The 19,677-nt window shown below is 39.5% G+C and overlaps 1 protein-coding gene across 1 annotated transcript; it reads left to right on the top strand.

Annotated features, from left to right (window-relative positions):
* The first annotated feature begins 1,573 nt into the window (after positions 1-1,573).
* Positions 1,574-18,895, top strand: vstm4b (V-set and transmembrane domain containing 4b). The gene is made up of 8 exons (XM_035667913.1): positions 1,574-1,625; positions 3,906-4,313; positions 13,518-13,571; positions 13,810-13,917; positions 14,118-14,151; positions 14,242-14,366; positions 15,642-15,706; positions 16,364-18,895. The coding sequence occupies exons 1-8, from the start codon at positions 1,574-1,576 to the stop codon at positions 16,487-16,489; spliced, it is 972 nt and encodes a 323-aa protein (XP_035523806.1). The 3' UTR covers positions 16,490-18,895.
* Positions 18,896-19,677: the final 782 nt, after the last annotated feature.

Here is a 19,677-nt window from a genome sequence, read left to right as displayed (position 1 = left end):
TACTTCCTCTATTTATTAATCATTCCACTGTACTGTACAGTTCACACAGACAGAGCTGCAGGTGTAAAAGTCATGTTTACTGCCTGAAAGAAAAATTGCTGTAATCAATATCTTTATATTAGCAATGGATCAAATTACTGTGTATTGTAGTGATGAATCAGGGACTTATTACCCAATTCTGCAGTTTCTCTCAGCTAAACTGGACATTTTAGCATCTTTCAGCTCATTGTTTTGGTTTTACGGACCCCCAACTTTAATGTTTTGGCAATCATTAAACTGGTTTCCAGCCGTAATAGGTAGCTGTTTTAAGAAAAAACAATCCCATTGTACATTACATGTCCAGCACCAAATGGCAGACAAAGTTTGCAACTAGCTGGTGGACATAGTTCAGAATTTAGCAGCTATAGAGCCAGATATTTTTCTTAGGCGTTGGTGGAGCTAAAAGATAGTGAATATTGGACGTACACTCTAGCTAGTGAAGGAATACAAGAGCTTTATTTTTTCTGAACATTAAGGAAAGATCTGTCAGCAGAATTGATAATAAGGCTGAAAAAACTGCATTAGAAGCACTCGCTGTGTTTAGAGCCCTAATTTGATGAATCCCAGAAGGTTCTAGAGCTTTGGTAAAGTGGGGACTTCTTTGTCAAGGGAACAGCCATGTTTGTCAAAACTGTCGCCAGGCTAGAAGCACTTATGAGGCCCTGCAGGCCGTCTCTTCCATTATCTGTAAATCAAAAGTGTCCCAGATCTTCACAGAGCTGCTCTCTGGGGTTTGATAAAAGCCAGCAAAGTGTCCCAAAAACCCCGAGCTGACAAAGATTCACTGTGGGATCCTGTTACCCCAGACAAGACATGAGGGGAGATTAATGTAGACACGCAGGCAGATGCAACAATTTAACCAATATGGTGTTTGAGGAGTAATTTTGGGAGCAACCACGCTGGTTTAACACTAGAGGAAACTCTGGGATAAATGAGTAACTTTAAATGCAGAATTATGTTAAATGTTCTTCTCCATCATTTCACTGGCAACAAAGATGCCCACACACAAACCCAGACTGCAACCCGCCCTCCTCCGTCTTTGTCAGCATCTGTGTGTGTGTTCCCAAATAAAAGCCCTGACTTTGGTCTGCGCCCGCTGTCCTCCACAGCTGGAAGTGTGATTTGCTCTGCGTCAATCTCAACAGCACAAGCCCTCCCTCCCCTCCATCCTGCACAGGAAATTACATTTCCCACTCACTCGCCAGAAGCAGAGGTGTGTGTGTGTGTGTGTGTGTGTGCCGATGTCCTCGCACATGCTCACCTGTCTGTTTCCGTCTGCTCTGTGTGCATGTGCATATGTTTGTGTGTGGGGGCACGTAAGCCTGCCAAATGTGTTTTCACTGTGTGTGACAGGAGGGGAGGGAGGGGCAGAGGGAGGTTCTGAGTAGAAACAGAGCGTCCAATGTTTCATATTACACTCCTCGGCTGGGGGAGAAAAAAAGAGTAGAAGAAGAAGAGGAGGAGGAGGAAACCTGGGGCTTCTTTTCTTCAGAGGCATTTAACTGGGAGTTTATGGAGGCTGCAGCCGTGGAAAATGAAGATCTCCTCTGTGGTCTTCGCTCTCCTGACTCGAGCACTGCTTGGAGGTAGGAAAAGTTTATTTTGTTTCATACCAGAGTGGATGTGGTGGAGACAAAGTGTTTCCCAATATTTTTCAGAGAAGCTTCACAGAAAACAGAATCAGAGAGGATGTTGGGGTGATGGTTGAGGAGATTAAGAGAAATCTTTTTGGAGGATAAGATGGTCTGTCAAATAAAACTTCTTTCACACAGTCTCTGCCCAGTCCAGTTTCTGCTGAAATAAATACAGATCCAAGTAAGATTGCAGGGTATGTTGGCAAGAAAATAACAAGTTTATCAAAGTTGCATGTGTTTGCAGAGATGAGAGGGGATTCCAAAGTGAAAATGGGTGGTTTTCCTGAGTGTTTGAAAGTAAAACAGAGCTTGCAGTCTCACTTCTACATTAATTAACTTTGATTTCAGTTTCATCTGTCACAGCAGTTTATTAAATGTTTGGGAGCTCAAAATCAACATGCAACACAAAAACACCACTTTCCATCCACTCAACTATATTTCCTTTGTTTTGTTCTGTCACTGAAAACTAAATGATAGACAAAACTGTAAAAGTGCCACAGATTTTAATTACGCACTGAGCTGAAAGCATCTGAGCTGTGTGACAGTAAAATGCTTGCGTGTCACGGAAAGTGTGCAATATGAAATTGCCCAGGATTGGAAAAACTGATGTGTGATATATTGTCATGCAACGCTTGCAGCAATAAAGTTTCTTCCTCAATATTCACCTACGTATGTCGTCACGCTGCCAAAAACAACGCAGCTGTCAGCGTGACAGGAAAGAGGACCGTTGAGCAACAACAAACCCACAGGAGATGGGGACTGTATGGATTTCAGACATGACGTCTAGCTTACGTTCCTGGAACACATTTTCACTATATTTGTTACGTTGATATATTTTCATGCTGCTCTGCTGAAAACTCAGTTGTAAATTATTTTTAAACCCTTAGAGCTGCAGTCAACTTTACTTTACGTTTGGAAGTGGAATGAAAAGGGCTTCCTTTACCCAAGTACTTGTTATTTTAGGGAAATAGTTTAGAATAAACATTTCCTTGCATTCTTGGTAACTGTTCAATAATTTGTCATAAACACACTCACACTTTGAGTATATGAATTAAATTGTTCCCCTCCCATTTGACACAGATCTGACAATAACTGTTACACTGATCTAAAAGCATGCAGACTGAACCTATGACTTATTATTAATTAATTAATTATACAGAGCACTTTTTATGAGTTCTAGACCCTGGGAAAATTATTTTGACAAAACTGGGAAAAATATTTTGACAAAACTGAGATAATGAAAATAATGTCAAGTTTTAACATCTCCAGTTTTATAACAACTGAGGAAAGTCATCTAACGCTGAAGATACACTGTGATACAGTCAAAAGCTCAAGTAAACTGACCTTGAAGGGGACTTGTTTGGCCAACTGCTGTTTTCAAGGTCAAAAATGAACTCAAGCTTTGTCAGACTACGTCCTAAGGCAGGTAAATCTGAATTTACCATTTACTATAAACATGTCCAGACTAAAAAAAAAATGCCACAATGACTGAAGAATAGGAAAACAGTTTTTTTCTCTTCTTTCTGCTCCCTCTACTTTTGGCAGGGAGTGTTAATTATATATATATAGTCGATAGTCTCAGTTTATCATGATACAGTTGTTAAACCTGAACAGGAGAACAAAATGAAGAAAGGGATGTCTTTTCTTCTGTAATTTCTCTTGTAAAAATGACCCAATGATACTGTGGCTGCTAACATTACAGAAAAACGCATCATATGAAGAACTGACTGTAAAACTCCCTCACTTTCTAGAAAAGATACTCGAACTCTTTCTGTTTCTCAAGGTCACTAAAGATTTGTTCAACTTTTCTTAACTCAGTTTTACATTAGAACAACTAACAATCAAACAAAGCAAATAAATGTATACTGTAGTTTCACATAATTCTGTTTTCCAGTGTAGTCAGCTATCTATCTGCGGCATGGACAAAACAATGGAGGGACAGGAAGACAGCTGAATGTGTTTAGAGAGATGCCTCAACTCTGTCATAATCAAAGGGTCGCTGTAACTAACATGCAGCCGAAACATGATAGGAGCATGTCTTCAAAGTCACATGTGTTTTGTTAGGACATAACCAGCATCCACTTCCTGACATCTTTTTCAGCTTATGAAGGATTGGATGTGATCAGATTGTAAATAATAGAGAATCAGTCATCCCTACAAAATACATAACATACATAATGCACCAAATACAGACTCTAAAATAAATTAAATAAGTAAATCTTTCTTCTCCAGAATTGTGTTTGGCCGTCAACGTCACCATCACCCCTTCCCCCTTCACAGTGGCTCAGGAGGGTCAAAATATCACACTCTCCTGTGTCGTGTCCCAGCGGCGCCGCAACGCTGCTCTGCCAGTAGTAAAATGGACCTTCCTGCCAGCAGGCACAGACCGGCCAGAGGACGAACTCCTCATCGCCCGCGTCAACATGAGGAAGGCCCGTTTTTATGGCAACTACACTAAGAGTTTCCCTTGGCCCAAACTGAAGCTGACGGTGGTGAAGCAGGGGAAGATCTTTGACCTGCTGATCTTGAATGTGTCTGAAGGGGACCGGGGGCTCTACATGTGCCGGGTGCAGGAGTTTAAAAAGCACCAGGACCGCTGGAAGGCCTCATCGAACTGCACCGCCGCTACTGAGCTCAGAGGTGAGGGCTGGATTTATTGTGTTATTTTATCCTGTCTTTTTCTTATCACTGGAATGATTTGCCAAGCAAGCGCTCTGCTTCACATTTGTCGAGATGCAGATAAGACGATAAAGGCCAAGAATACCTCAGTGAAGTCAATGTGAGGCAAGAAACAGTGGACACATCTTGTAGTGCTTATAGGGTTTCCTAAAGGTTGCTTCACTCATTCTTTTTAGTACGAAACACACATACACACACACAGGCATCAAAGATGGCTTTAAACTCTTTGCATTTTGCTGCTTCACAGAGAGCATGGTTAGCCTGGACTCATTTATTCATTCAAGCTTTTATGTCAGACAAAAATATCAAATATTTTAAAGAAACCCAGTTTTCCACTGTCCACGCATTTGTTCAGTATGTTCCAAACACTCAGTACACTCATACAGTATTTTGCCAAATGAGTAATCCTGGATAGACCAATGGAAGAACAGGACATTGGTTCTCCAAACCAACCACATCTACTCATCAGTGTGACAGCGTATCTAGCCACATTTAGGCAAAATATATATAAAAAATAATTCAAGCCTGAGCTAAATCAAACTAGACTAAAATGGCCATTAACAACTTGCATGTACCACTTTACTTGAGCAAACTTTTGTAAATACAAACACCTTATAATAAAGTCTTATGTGTCACTAATCAGGACTGATTCATTAGAAAATTAGTTAGTGCAGATTCACAGAATAACTCTGAACTAATCATTAGATACTGGCTCATTAACATAACTTCTAGCTGTCTGTTATCTATCTACTATTTGACCCAAGTTCTTCAGGCTTTAGCTATTAGCTATTTGCTAATTAACAATTTGCTCCTGATTTGTTCCAAACCTTTTGGGTGCTATACTCAGGAATGCATGAATCTTACTGTATGTGGAAATTGTCAGACTTAAAATTGAGCCAAAAAAGGTGGGGAACCTCTTCATTAGGCTGTTCCAGTTTATTCTTGGTAGAAGAAACCAGTAGCTGTAGCCCAGTTTCTCACAGAATGACATCACTGCTTTTGATGGTGCAGGGTGGAGACTTAACTATTTCTGCAACCACAACAGAAGCAATGACAAATGCTGTTTTGATAATAGTAAGACCACAAAAAGTTTTACACAGATGCCAGGTTTGTCTGCAGAGACCTTCCAGGGCCAGCAGCAGAAAAACTGTGACTGCTTTTGAGCAGCTCCCAGCTTTGAACACATGAAACTGTTTGAGGCTTTAGCAAGATGAGCATGGAAAAAGAGCATAGATGCTAAACTCTCTCTCAGTAATTTAGACCTCAAAAATATGACTGGATCTGAAGGAGAGGGAAGGGGCGTTAACAGCTCTTTGTGCCACCGCAGTTGTGTTAATAATTCTGTCTCCAAATGTCGGTTTAAAAAAACGGGAAGATGATTCAAGGCTTACAGACTCAAAGAGGCGCCCCAGTTAAATTAACATCATTACAGCAGTACATTGAAGATAGCAGATAAACTATTTGTCCTAGGGAAGCAATTTTGTGTCTCCAGTAGTAGCATTTTCTCTGACCACAACTGGATGATGTAATTCATCTGGCTGAAGAGGCAGTGAAGTTGATTCACTGACCAAAAACACTGTCCTGCTTTTGATTTGCGGAGGGGAAATGTCATTGGTTAGGAGCAAGTCTGGAGATAAAAGGATTATCCATCGCAATAAGTTGCGGCTTTGACTGAGCAGATGATCTTGGAGAAAGAGCAGAGAGAGTGCAAGGTTTCAATGCCACCGCTGGCACAAGAGACGTTCACACAACGGAATGGATGACAAATCCGACTGGTACCAGATATTGCCCAGAAATCCCTTCACTTTCACAAAACCAGAAACGTTCTTAAAAAGCAGTTTTTTTCGCCCAACTTTTCATTTGTTTGTTTGTTTGAAGATTGTGAATTGACTGCCCCTCTCCCCATTAGCTTCCTGAATGAGATGAAAATGGCATCTTCTGCTGACTTTCTTTCTTTCTTTTCAAATCAGAGTCTTGTAAAAGGGCCTCAATATGCACTCAGTGGTTCCATACACGATATCCTGCTTAAAGATTATGTCCTGCCAACATTCCTAAGGGTGGCAGCGCTGCATCATACAGTACTACCAATTTAATGAAGCGGTATCAGATATCGGTACATATCCAAATTCGGAATCAGATTGGAACAAAAAAAAAAATTAATCAGTGCATCTCTAATTCATAATAACATATCACAGTTTCGTTTTTCACCTTACATACTTTAGTTCAATTTGAAAACACATCTGACAATATGACGACAAGAAAGGGCTTTCAGGATGAGGTCTAACCTAACACTATCTGGGGTAACATTGGCTGAGATAGCTGGAGTGCAACTTCATGTAATTAGTCAATGATTGCCTTGGAAATAACGCACAGCTCATGTTAGAGCAGATAAACACACAGTTTAATCCATCCTGGTTTTTTGGTTTTTGGAAAGACACCATAAATAGTGTAGAGATAGGTATCAACCTCCCGTGCCTAGTTATGGTTGATTTTAGAATTTAGAAACCTTTGTGAAATGGTTGTACATTCAATCATGATAGTGTTACATCAAAGGTCAGCAGAAAGCAGTTGGAGAGGCATTTATCTGTAGTTTAATTAAAGAATCTAAAGACAATTCATCTAATTGAATCTCATTGCTGTAGTGCTGTCAGTGTTCAACAACACTAGACGTTGCTCACCACATTTTCCATTGAAGCGTTGTACAGGCTGTGACTTTCGGGTTGTCCACAGCCAAGTCTGGGCCCAGGCAGACACGCAGTCCCTACCGAGAGCTGTTGACATTGGACCTGACATGGAGTTTCCTCCCAAAAGTAGACCAGACAGGAGTCCAGAGAGACTCAGCAGAAATGGAACAAGAGATAGTTGTGCTGAGGAAGGTAAAGCTCTAATGTTTGTCTGCAGTGACAGTCGAGTGGGCAGCTGGCTCTGTCTGGCTCTGAACCTTTTGTGGTCAAGGATGTGGTGAGCTATTTTTATCCAAGGAAGCGCCAGCCATTCTGGTTTCAGAGATATTAATAAAAAAAGCCTCTGCGACATTTTTTTAAATGGATACTGCAATTATGACATGAATGGCAATACGTGTAGAAAATGAAACTACATCATTCATTTTTCATTACACGACAGAAGGAAGTGGAAGCGCACAATTCTGGTCAAGACTAGAATAAATTCCTTGTTTACCTCCAAATATAGCTTTGCAGCCTCTTGCAATTACACTGGTTACATATTGATTTTGATTTAGTTCTATACTTTGCTGCTTTTAACATCAAATTTGAATGAAGGCTGTATTTTCCCATACACCTATACAATTTCTGTTACATATGACAATGTCTCTGAATAAATAGAGATTGATTAAAGTTAGGTCTGGGTTTGTTTTATGGGGATTTGGAAACAAATGAAAAACTAATTCTGGGTGAATTAGTGAAACTAATTATTTTCAGATATTATTAAAAAGAAAAATAGTGAAAAAGGAGAATTTTGTTTTGAATCTGGAAATGTTTATTGTCAATGGTTAGGAATATAAGAATAAACATCACTGAATGGTGTCCTCTTGGAAGGATGATAAGTTTAGTTAGATGGAGAAGTATAATTTAGGTGACAACCAGTTTAAAGGGTACTCTACCAGATTAATATTGTACTTCCACAAAGTTCAAAGAGACAGATTTATGAAAAGAATAGTCAAAAGCAGTACAGCCTGAGATATTCTGACTTCAAGTTCTTTGTGTGACTTTAGCCCCAAAAATGCTGGATGCTACATTTCCCATCCTCCATTGGACCCTTAAATCTTACAAATGTCATACCCCCAGTTTGTCATGCTGGCTTTCCACTTTAAGCCTTTAAAATTCAGTGAAACCAAAATTAACTCTAAGATAAACTAATCAGTTTCATCACCATTTGAATTGTGAGTTGTTAATACCAAACACTTTGAAATATACTGTCCAGGATCTAAGTTGGGTAATTGTAATGGACAGGCCAAAGCTCCAACAACACCGGAAAATCTCATTATTTCTGCCCCGGGGACCAGCAGGCAGTGGTATTTCTTCCCAGTATCCACACCAACAGTTGACAGCTATGATAAACATCAGCTACACATCTGAAAGTTTAAAACCCCGCTGGGACTATTGCTCCTGGTCCCCACTTCAGATGAGAACCAGCAGATGACTGAGACTTTATGTGCACCAATGTGTGTGTTTTGTCGAATTCTTGTGGTCAGATAACATTAGGTGACCAGGTGTTTCCACAATCTCTCTCGCACACAAAACTCCCATTACTCTGCTCACTACTACTAGAATAAACACAACCAGTGAGGTCAGAGGGTTTGGTAGAAAAACTGAAGGCAGTGCACAGTGTGGACAGTCTCCTCTTGGCATAAACAAAGTGAACTCTTAGGTATTTTTTATAACGTGTGGGCGATTGCAAGTTAACAAGGGGTACGCGGGACACGGATGTGGCGTGGGTTTAAGTGTAGTGAACACAGAACTCTATTGACAGCTTCAAAAGGGAAAAAAAATCAGAAATATCACAGTTCTGGGTTCACAAACATCTCCATAGACATAAAAAAGGGACATACAGTATGAATAAGAAGCCAACAAAATAGACCTATTGCCATAATGGGAACACAGGACTACGCTAATTCTTGGAAGAAAAGATACAAAGAGACAACAGGAAGTTAAAGGGTTAGTTATTCAAAGCTTTGTTGAGACACACAACGTTGCTGTGTGTCTCCAGTCTTTTCTAATATAGTAAATTAGAGCAGTGACTTACCAAGTAGATGGTGAAGACACAGAGGATCATTATTCACTCTAGTTCACGTCTGTGTATTGAAGTTTACAGTGTTGGGTTTGTTGGGGCACAAAAAAGAGCCACAAAACTGAAATACAGTCTGCAAATGAATGCAACTCTGTGGCTCTTTTGAACAAAACGCAGTTTGTTCGAATGTTTCCACGGTAGTCCGATGCAGTTGTCAGCCATTCAAATGTCGCTGTGAAAAGAAGACATTTTCTAGATTGGCATAAAAGCCAGTTTTATGGCATGCAGTACAACAGATTTATCTCATGTCTGATTATTCCAACATGTACAGCTGCCACACTGACAGGGCTACACAGAACCTGAGGCAAAAACACCACATAAACGTCATAGATGTCATCAAGATTTACGTTGTGAATAATTTACTGTGAAGGGAGGGCAGGTCTGCCATTTGGTGGGAGAATTTCTGTTTTAAAGCTCTATATTTCTGCAGTGAAATTTCTATAAATGGTAGAGCTATCTTACATACGGTAATTTGTTGTTGTGTACTTACATTATCCCAAACGTTTTCAACAAACCCAGAAAAAAATTATTTTATTCAGGTAACGGTGCGTTTCATGCTCTTAGTGCATGCATCAGCAATGTAGTTGTCTACCAGAAGCTGTCATAAACTGACTCTTTATCCAGTTTTAAGGCACATTTTATTGATATTTTTTAGATTTTGGTCAATTATAACTATGTATTTTAACCAGATGATGTCATCGAATGTCTGGATCTTAAGTTATCAGAGAAACAAGCTGAGCTCGACCTTTGTCCACCAAACAGCATCGGAGAGACACTGATTTTGTGAACCAGTGTTTTTACTTGTTTTAATGATTGTGTCCGTTCGCTGTGGAGAGGAGGAGACCTCTGTGATTAATTCGGCTTCTGGTAAAAACCTCCTGAGTGGCAAAAATTACATATTGTACATTTAAATTATTATTGATTGTGCAGCCTTCAAAGAGACAGTGTATGTGCCATGTACCGATGTAGGTGCTGTAGTTTTACCACCAACAGCATTGTCTGTAACGTACACTGGGGGTTTGAGAGTTTCATGAACAATGACGTAATGGGGAAAGGGAACATTACAGCATCAGTGTTATCATATAAGATATGCCTCACAAGCTTCCAAACTATATGATGTCATTTATAATTAGTTTGTAGTTTGTAGCTTGATCAGCAAAAATAGACATGTCTACATTGAAATCTCTGTGATTATTAGGGCACTTTTGTTCATGTTGTTTTGCTTTATATTTTGGATTGGTGGCAATTTTTGAAAGTCTGAAAATCCCAAGAAACAAGTTGAGGAGGCAAGTGAACCTTTGACAGCCCTTTTTAGCACAACCCTAAACCCTTTTAAACTGTAAATATTTTGCAAAAAACGTAATAATCCACTCTTATTTGTGTCTATCTTCCCTTTAAAATGATTAAAGGTCCTGTGTGTAACATTTAGGAGGATCAATGGCAGAAATGGAATATAATATAAACCATGTTCATTAGTGTATAATCACCTGAACATAGGAATTGTTGTGTTTTTGTAACCTTAGAATGAGATGTGTTTAGCTACAGATGCTGCAGATCGCCTTGAGTTTCTCTTACACACTTCACAGCCCGTTCTGATTCCCACGAGTGGCGTTCAGTTAGTTGAAATCTGCAAATTCACTGCTAGATGTCACTAAATCCTACACTCTGGTCCTTTAAGGCCAGTCTTTTCCAAACAGCAGAAATAGGTCACATATGGTCAGCGTAAGGTTAGCGGTTTCGCAGATGGGGACCGAATCTGAAGGGAAGTTCAAGAAACAGTCTGTTGATAAAAGCCTTTCAACCAACAGTCTTCAGGAAAGTATTGAAACAACCTGAAATGTCAATCACTTTGCACAGCATTTTAGTGGATTTTGAAGTAAAATTCATCCCATATGTGGTTGATATGAATATAGAAAGCAGTTGAATATGGGTTGGGCAAAATGGTAACACTGCTGTTTATTGCATTAATTTTAAAAGTTGGCATTGTAGTGCTCTGTGAAGCAGTGAAATATGTGCTGTCTGTCTTTCTTTTGTATAACGGTACCCTGTTATTGCTGGCCTTGTAGTGACATTTAGTTTTAATAAATGTTATCCTATAACAGAATAAGTAGTTTGACTGTAGCGGTATAAAGATGATGCAGCATTTTGAAGAAACTCTTTTCTAGGATTTAATCTTAGTTTTCTCAGAGCTGCAGGCTTTGCAGTAAACATCCCACTGCTTTATGTGATGTTTGGCAGTTTAATTCGCACTCTGTTCCACACAGCTTTATGGCACCGGCTGTAAATCTAATCTCAGTTTTCCCCAATGAAAGTTGTGATTGGGCAGTCGTCCTTGGTGTTCAATAGGAACTAATGTGAAAGCAATTTTAAGTTGTTGTCAGCTATCACAAGGGCAGTTTTGATTACTTACGTTGCTATATAGCTTCTTTTTTTTTTGTATTTTTTGGGACTTTTTTTTATTGCCTTTAATTGATACAGCCGAAGGTAGACAGCAAAGTGGGGCAGAGAGAGAGTGGACTCAGCCTTTGTACATGGGTCGCCAGCTCTACCCACTGAGCTAACCGGGCGCCCTGCTTTATACCTTAGAGTTTTAGGGTTCCATACGCTAGTTTAAATTGTCAAATGCAGGGTCAATGCATGCAATAGCTCCCACTGTGTAGATGTGTTTTGGAAATTTCTGAAGCATGCTTATGGCAAGTCAGTCAGTCAGTCAGTCAGCATGTAGCACAGCCAGTCTGCCTGTGGGAAAGTATCCAGCCGGCGTGGCGGGCCTGCCTGTCATCAGCTGCTGGTGGTTTGGGGTATTTCAAGATGACCCGGTGGGTGTCACTTCACAAGCTTCCTACCACCAGCTCAGCAAGAGTACAGCGGTGTTAAGACTACTGTGGTCAGATGGGGTGGAGAAATGAGTGAGTGTGTGAGGCCAGATTTCAGGTTTGGAGTATGGGAAACATTTTCTCACTCATTTTAAACACAAGCAGCACATAGCTGGGATTCTCATTACACAGATTAAGGCTGCCTTTATTCCCCATTAATTTTTGGGGTGTAACAGTTATCTGGTCTGTGCTGGGATGACCAGTAAGCCATATCTTGCAAAGATATGTTGACACTGAAAAGACAATTTAAGTCACATGCATTTGAGTGAATGATGCACACTTTAAGGTTTGTGTGAACTAACTGCTTTTAATTCTTCCCATCATGTCCAGTCAAAGCTTAGCAACCGTAATTAGGCATGGTAGGTCTGTCAAGCAGTTTGACATTACATATTTTCTAATAATACAATAACACTAGGGCTAATTAACTTTACATTTTATGTCCAGGACTTATACAGTGATCATCATTAACTGGTGAGGATACTAACTTTTTTTGATACAAGTTTTAACTTAAGTCTGTTCTGCATCGTAACAACTTGGTTATCAGATATCATGATATGAACCGACAGAACCAAAATGCATATATTTATGACCTTTTGCAAGGTTCTAATTTTATCTGAGCCAGCTAAGACATTAGAAAGTCAACCATAGAAAGAGCTTCCAACTTACGGGGGTTAATGTTAGTGTTTAATGTTAATAATTAGCCAGCAGCAGTCATCTATACTGGCCATCAAAGGTCACCAGTTGAAAATGAGAAGTCTATTTTTCCTCTGTCCCAAATGAAGGACCCATTGTTCCTGGGTAGCCTTAATGTGTGTACCCCTTAAATGCAACACGGTTTGATTCCTGGCTAAGGACCTTCATTGCATGTCATACCTTTCTCTAACCATGTCTCTCTATACTGTCACTATAAAATAAAAGCCAAAAAAGTAATCTAACAATTACAAGAACTGTCTCAGGCAACTGCTATGAATTTTACTTACCACCATGTGAAACAAGGAAACTCCAATTTTAAATTCAAAATGTTTGAATACCTGTAGATCAATTGGACCTGATCTGATCTGAACAATTTGATGTTGTTGATATCACAATAAAAAAAAAAACAAGTCTGAGGTGGGACATGCAACCACTGCATTACCAAAATGGGGACGGGTTGCTTTGTTTACCACAACAGTTTGTTGTGAAGGTGAAAGAGAGGGTAACTGCCAGAGCTTTGGGGAGTGTGAGGTAAATGTTTGTGATGATGAATATCTCTAAACTCTAAACTGTTTGCATTAATGTCTGAGTTAGTAAGTTATTTATGCTTTTTCATCGTTGAGACAGTGATTCAGAGACGGGATCAGGCAGGGAGGAGGCCAACCTCGGCTCGTTGTCTTCCTACAATTAGCTTTATTTAAACTCTAACCAGCGTGTAATCAGGCGGCAGGGAGGCCACAGTGATGACTGTGGACTTAACATGCTTCTCTTCTCTCTTTCCTTCTTGTAGTGCATGTCCTACCGGTCACCAAGGCCAAAGAAAGCCTGTGGAGCTTGTTTGAAGGTAAGTCGTCATATTTTTAGTGTGTGTGTTTGTGGTGGACTGGCACTGTATCGTCCTTGGCAGGCAAAAATAGCCCAACCCAAACGATATAGTACAGTGCCTTAAATAGCTCAGCAAAAACATGTACTTTTTTTCCTTCAGATTTTTGTGTAGAGTCAAGCAATAGGCATGAGGCTGATGCACTGTTGGACTGATGTGTGTGTGTGTGTGTGTGTGTGTGTGTATTTTTGTGTTTCAGATGTGTACCTGTGTGCAGTGCTGATCTGCTCAGTGGGTCTGCTGTGTATGTGCATGTTCACGGTGACGGTAACCTGCCAGTACATACAGAGGAAGCAGAGGTTAAAAGGTTAGCAGCCACATCAAGATAACTCCCCACTGACTTTTGACCTTTATCAATCTAGTTCTCATGTCTGTGTTTTCTCTTTTGTGCCATCTGCATTATGTTCTTCATCTTTTTTCTCTGAAGAGTCATTCAGAGCTTACACAAGAACAATAATCTCCACACCAGATATTACATATCTTGTTAAATGTGTTATATCTCTACAGATAATTACCACTTGGTCAAAAGTCAGCAGAACAGGTAAGATTTAAAAAGCCTCACACAAAAAGCTAACAAACACTCAAGTGTTCTTAACTGCACTGAAGTTCTCATAATCTTGTCTTAATCCAGCTCAGGAGAGACAGTCACCAGTGTGGTCAGTATGTCTCCCGCTCTGCCTAAGAAAGAGAGGAGGTACAGGAAGAAAAGGAGCAGAGACTATCAAGAGGAGATACCACCAGAGATACCAGCAAAAGGTAAGCCAGAGACAACCACAGTTTTGTCACATTTGTTTAAATGCAAACTGTCCAATCACAAGCGAGCCACACCTTGTCAACAAAAGACAGGACTCACAAGTAGCTCATCAACTGTACAACGTAAATAGCTTCAATGAGCATCGGTCCAAACTGAGGTTTACTCTTGGTTCACTTTGTTCTACTTGGCTTTCCAAACATGACTATGTGCTGGTATGTGAGGCCAACATCCACCCCTTCCACACATAAAGTTTCGGGTGATGGGGCTTTCACTGAAAGCAAAAAACTTCAGCACAGTCTTCACGGTCATCATGTTGTGGTAGAGCTCCCAAATCCCTTTATTTCCTCCCAACTCACGGTTGAAAGATTTGAGTGGGAACTGTGTTGACAAGGAAATACTCCTGAAGGAAGGTTTTGAAGTGTTTTAGTGCTGATTATATTTAGCTGTTTGTTGCTGTTTTGTGCAACTAATCTTATCATTAAAAGCTTACTAATTAAAATGTTCTATCTTGTTTGTTTAATCAGAACAAAAACCTGTGTAAAAACCTAAATTTGCCGTTTTATGGAAGGTTACTATTCTGACTGTTGCCAGGCATCGAACAGTCGTTTTTACACTTTGGCTTTTGTACAGATAAAACAAACAAGACATAACATGCTAATCAGTGCTGGTAGGTGGTTGTTAGTGTTGGACAAAGCCAGGCTAGCTGTTTTCCACTGTTTCTAGTCATACACTGTACAGACTAGACAAGAGTGGCATCAATCATCACATATAACTTGCAGGAAGAAAGTGAGTAAATATGTTTCCCAAAATGTCAAACTATTCCTTTAAATTGTAGCTAGCAACATCAAAACATTGAGCTAAAAGACGCTATAATGCTGTAAAGCTGAGAGGGACAACAGGGTCGGGTGATAATCCTTTGTTGGTTCATCACTAAAGGCGACCCAAACTCACATTACACAGTTATTTTATCGACTGTTCATATAAAAACACAGCTTTAAGCCAAAGAGGTGAATGATTCTTGTGTATCATTCAGAACTCCACTCATAAGAGCAGCCGCTTTAGAAGTGGGATTGAATTTTAAATATTAGAATCAGTAAGGGCCTTGAGACATTTTTCTATTATAATCAGAACTATCTGTGTAAACACTATGTGAAGGGGAGCACATGTCATGTTTGTTATGAAAAAGAGGTCTGGTTCTTGTTGTGCACATAAATATATACATTATATTTGCTAAATAGATCTCTGCAAAACCACTAACATTAGTTCTGCCCCTGCAGCTCCCATTGGAGACAAAACACGGAAACCCAAACTTTTAAAACCGCAACCAAGGAAAGTAGTGTTGGTGAGTACCATACATACCCTTTTATACATTGTTTACTTTAATCATCATTTCTTATTGTTGCCAAATATTATATATAATATATAATTTCACCTGTGTGTAACCTTGATATGTACAGTATGTGTGGCATATATAATTTTGGAGAAATCCTTTCTATGATGCATTGGTACCTTTTGTCTAAAACTACCAGACCAAGCAAGGCATTCCTCGTGACATCCTACCATTGCTATTGTGCCAAATTCAATGGAAAACAACTAACGCGTGACAGGAATGTCTGCAAACAAAAGTACCAGAAAATGTCATAAAATGTGCCACATAACCTTGGTTTAATTCTGTAATTGTCACTGGAATGAAGTGGCTCTGTGGCAACTTGGCATTTTAATGGTACCAAATGCGGCAAGAGGTAATTGAATTTTGGCAACCTCAACCCATGAATCCTGTACAGGGACGTCTGCACACAGCCTATTCAAATGTACCAAACCAATGCTGTAAAGCAGAGAAAGGACATGGGAGAGGAAAACATCTAACTTTTTGGAGCTAGAATACTTTTTGACTGACAAGAAATCTTAAGCTTAAGATTAATGATGGAGTTTGGCATAAAAGTCTTTCTAACCACTGATACCACTTCCCTCGCCGTTTCCCTCTTCTCCACATCTCCAGCCAAAGATAGTGGAAGAGAATCTGACCTACGCAGAGCTGGATCTGGTGAAGCCAATTCCAGAAGCAAAAGCGTCATGTAGCGGCACTGTGTACGCTCAGATACTGTTTGGGGAGCAGCAGCTATGAGAGAAACACACACACCACTAGTAACCCTGCCTTATGTAAAAAGTATTGTCTATTTATGGTCTGTATTATTTTGTATTAAGATGATTTGTGAAGGGCAAAATGTGTAATGTCTCACAATTATTGTACATATGATTTTATATGTTCTTTGATATAACTTACTTTTATAAGACCAAGATGCAAAAGGAAATGTTTTGTATACTGGAGTATTTCATGAGGAATTTTTCTTTTGCACCCATGTTTGAATCCTGTGTAGTTTAAACACGGAACAGTTTAACAATTGTAGAAGAGATTGGAGATTTGAATTTGCAGGTTAATCTGAGCCTTCCAGTTCATATCAAACAGGTTCCAAGTTGAAGTGCGATAGATAGTTGGTATTGCTCTAATGTCTGTGTGTTAAGTACGGACCCAGAAACAGGAGGTGAATAGCTTAGCTTAGCATAAAGAGTCAAAGCAGGGGAAAACAGCTAGCCTGACTCTAGCTAGCTAGCTGGCTAAGATGGCTAGGGGAAGTTACGTGCTGTCACTGTTCCTTGATGAATGTCTTCCAGTTATTTGCCACAAACAGAAGTATGTACACTTAACTCGATTTAAAACCACAAATTGTTGTTTTTCCATTTATGTATGTGTATAAAACAAACAAGATGCAATGTGTTAATTATTGTGTTAACTGGTGAGCCTTAGAGGTGTTGATAGGTTTATTATTGAACTATGAAGAAAACCAGACTAGCTGTTTTCCCCTGCTTGGGACTTTCCCCAGCTAAGCTAATTGCCTCCGGACTTTAGCATAATGTAGACATGAATATCGGTATTCTCATCTAAGCTATTTCTCAAAATGTCAAATCATTCCTTTAAATTCCTAAATACACACTATTCTTGATGCTGACACTTGTCATGCAACAAAATGTCATGTGATATTCTGGTCCCTGTGAAATCTTTTGACATTTCTTAAGGCAGCCAGTTAATTCATTTACACAGTGAATTGTGGGAACCCCCATCTAGAGAAAGCAGATTTATGAAGGTGAGACAAAAAAAATGAAACACATCCGCTTTTACTGGATGTGAATCAATGCATTTTCAAATGTGATTTACCTCTAGTGTGTTCCCAGCATTGTCTGCCTCACAACATCTGTGTTCAGTCTGTTTTTGTGTGTCAGGCCGCAGTTTACAATGACCACAGCTCCACAGAGTTGATATTAAAGTAGCTATTAGCCCTCCGACCTCCCCCCACAGGCGAGTATGTGAGACCATGCGAGCCCTTTCATCTGGTGCCAACATCAACTTAACAGGCTGTTGGCGACACACACACAAACATATATACATACATACAAGGGTGGAGTTACATGTAGGCTAAACACCCTTCAAACATACAAAGGCACATACTATAAAACCAGAAGGCTGTAAACAACTGTGACACCTGATCTACATACAGGGGCAAACTAACATCTGTGTCGACTATTTCAACTTAATGTAAGTCATAGTTTACTTTGAATGAAAGTTATTTTGTTGTTTGAGATGTGATAAGAGCCAGAAGCCATATCAGTTGTAATCCTGCATACCTTCATACGGTCTCCTTGCTTTCTCACTTTCCATGAATCTGAGTGTGAAAGTGCTTAGGCCTCTTTTTCCATTTAATGATCCTCTGGATTCAGGCATGGAAAAGCAAAGGAGAGTTTTTTAAACAGTGAACTTGAAACCCAGACAGAAAGGCACCGGATCCCTCCCTTCCCCCAAGACTCCCACTATCTTGCGTGGAGTTATCCATGAAGATTGGAGTAGTGGTAGAAGATATTTTACTTAAGCACCAATACAACAATGTTAAAGTACCTCATTACACATAAAATTATTTTCCTTAAGTAATAGTACAGAGTATTATCAGCACAGTGTAAAATCTCAAAGTGGAAGTACTCGTTCCACAGAAGATTAGCTCCTTAGCGTGTTATATTATTATATATTACATTATTAGTTATTTTTACTGATGCATCAGTGTGTAAGAAGTATTTTACTTTTGCATCACTTTGGTAGATTAGTTCAGTGGTTTCCAACCTAGGTCTCCAAGGGCCACCAGATAAATATAAGGGATCCTGGGTTGATTCATGGGAGACAAAGGAAGGAAAAACAAAGCTCTGATTCCTTTTTTAGGGACTTGAATACATTTTTGGGTTCTTTGGATAAGTTTACATTTTCAGGCCTCGAACTGTTATTGAAATGAAATCAAAGTTAAAGGGGAAAAGTCACATTTGTAGACAAGATAACAACTCATTCACATCTGAAACATGACAAGAGGACAGATTTCAAAAACTTTGGGAACCACTGGTATATTCTTTATAATGTATTTTATAAGCTTATTAAATGTTTCTTATGTAAAATCTTTCATTTGTTAACTAATAATTACGCAGATACAACATTGGATAAAATAATTTCCTCTAAAATGTGTTGCAGTAAGTATTAAAGGTGGGGTCCGTCATTTTGGAAAAAGATAGTTGATTGTTGAGTCTCATCCCCAGGTTGTCAAATACCGATGCTTTGGGTTATGGAAACAAACAAAGTGGTTTGGAGCGAGCGAACACAACAGGTGGTGTTTGTGCTCCCAGGTCTTCAAATACTAGAGCTTTGAATGACTGCTGTCACCTTTAAGTACTGTAGCAGAAAATGCAAGTACTCAGAGTACTTCAGAACTGTACAGTACTTGAGTAAATGTACTTAGTTATTTCCCACCACTGAGATGGAGCCCTTCACAAATACAAGTCTCACTAACCGCTGCATGCCTGCTGAAGTCCTTGTTTTGCCCCCTTTTCGTCAAATGTTAGCTAAACCAGCTATTTATCTATTTAGCAACTTGAGTAAAATGATTTGACTCTTCTGTGAAACATTTAAGAATGAACTTATATGTGGTATTTGCTTTAGCATTACATTATGACTTTCTGAGAAACTATGTAGCAACTATGGTTAGCTAGCTAACAGCTGATATACATGTTCAATTTATTGGATTGGTGTGATGAAAGAGTCCGTCTCAACCAACAAAAAGACTGAAGTTATCCATGTCTCTTGAAAGTCATTGTACCCTGAATCAGCAGTTGTAGCACAAAAGCTACAACTTCCAATATGGCTGCCAGCCAGGGGCCCTATCACTTGACAAATCCCAACGAAGTACAATACAAGACAGATATTTTTAGCTGTTACCACAAATT

The sequence above is a fragment of the Morone saxatilis genome, unplaced genomic scaffold, assembly GCF_004916995.1.
Source record: "Morone saxatilis isolate NCDOM2014 unplaced genomic scaffold, NCSU_SB_2.0 Contig1, whole genome shotgun sequence".
NCBI classification, from domain to species: Eukaryota; Metazoa; Chordata; class Actinopteri; family Moronidae; genus Morone; species Morone saxatilis.
Note: the sequence above shows the minus strand (reverse complement) of the source record. Positions and strands in the feature narration are given on the sequence as shown.

Bases quoted from the DNA above. Each gene is read 5' to 3' on its own strand.
- vstm4b (XM_035667913.1), top strand. From the start codon at position 1,574: ATGAAGATCTCCTCTGTGGTCTTCGCTCTCCTGACTCGAGCACTGCTT. The intron at 4,314-13,517 runs GTGAGGGCTGGA...TCCTTCTTGTAG, and splicing joins CGCCGCTACTGAGCTCAGAG to TGCATGTCCTACCGGTCACC. The intron at 14,152-14,241 runs GTAAGATTTAAA...GTCTTAATCCAG, and splicing joins GTCAAAAGTCAGCAGAACAG to CTCAGGAGAGACAGTCACCA.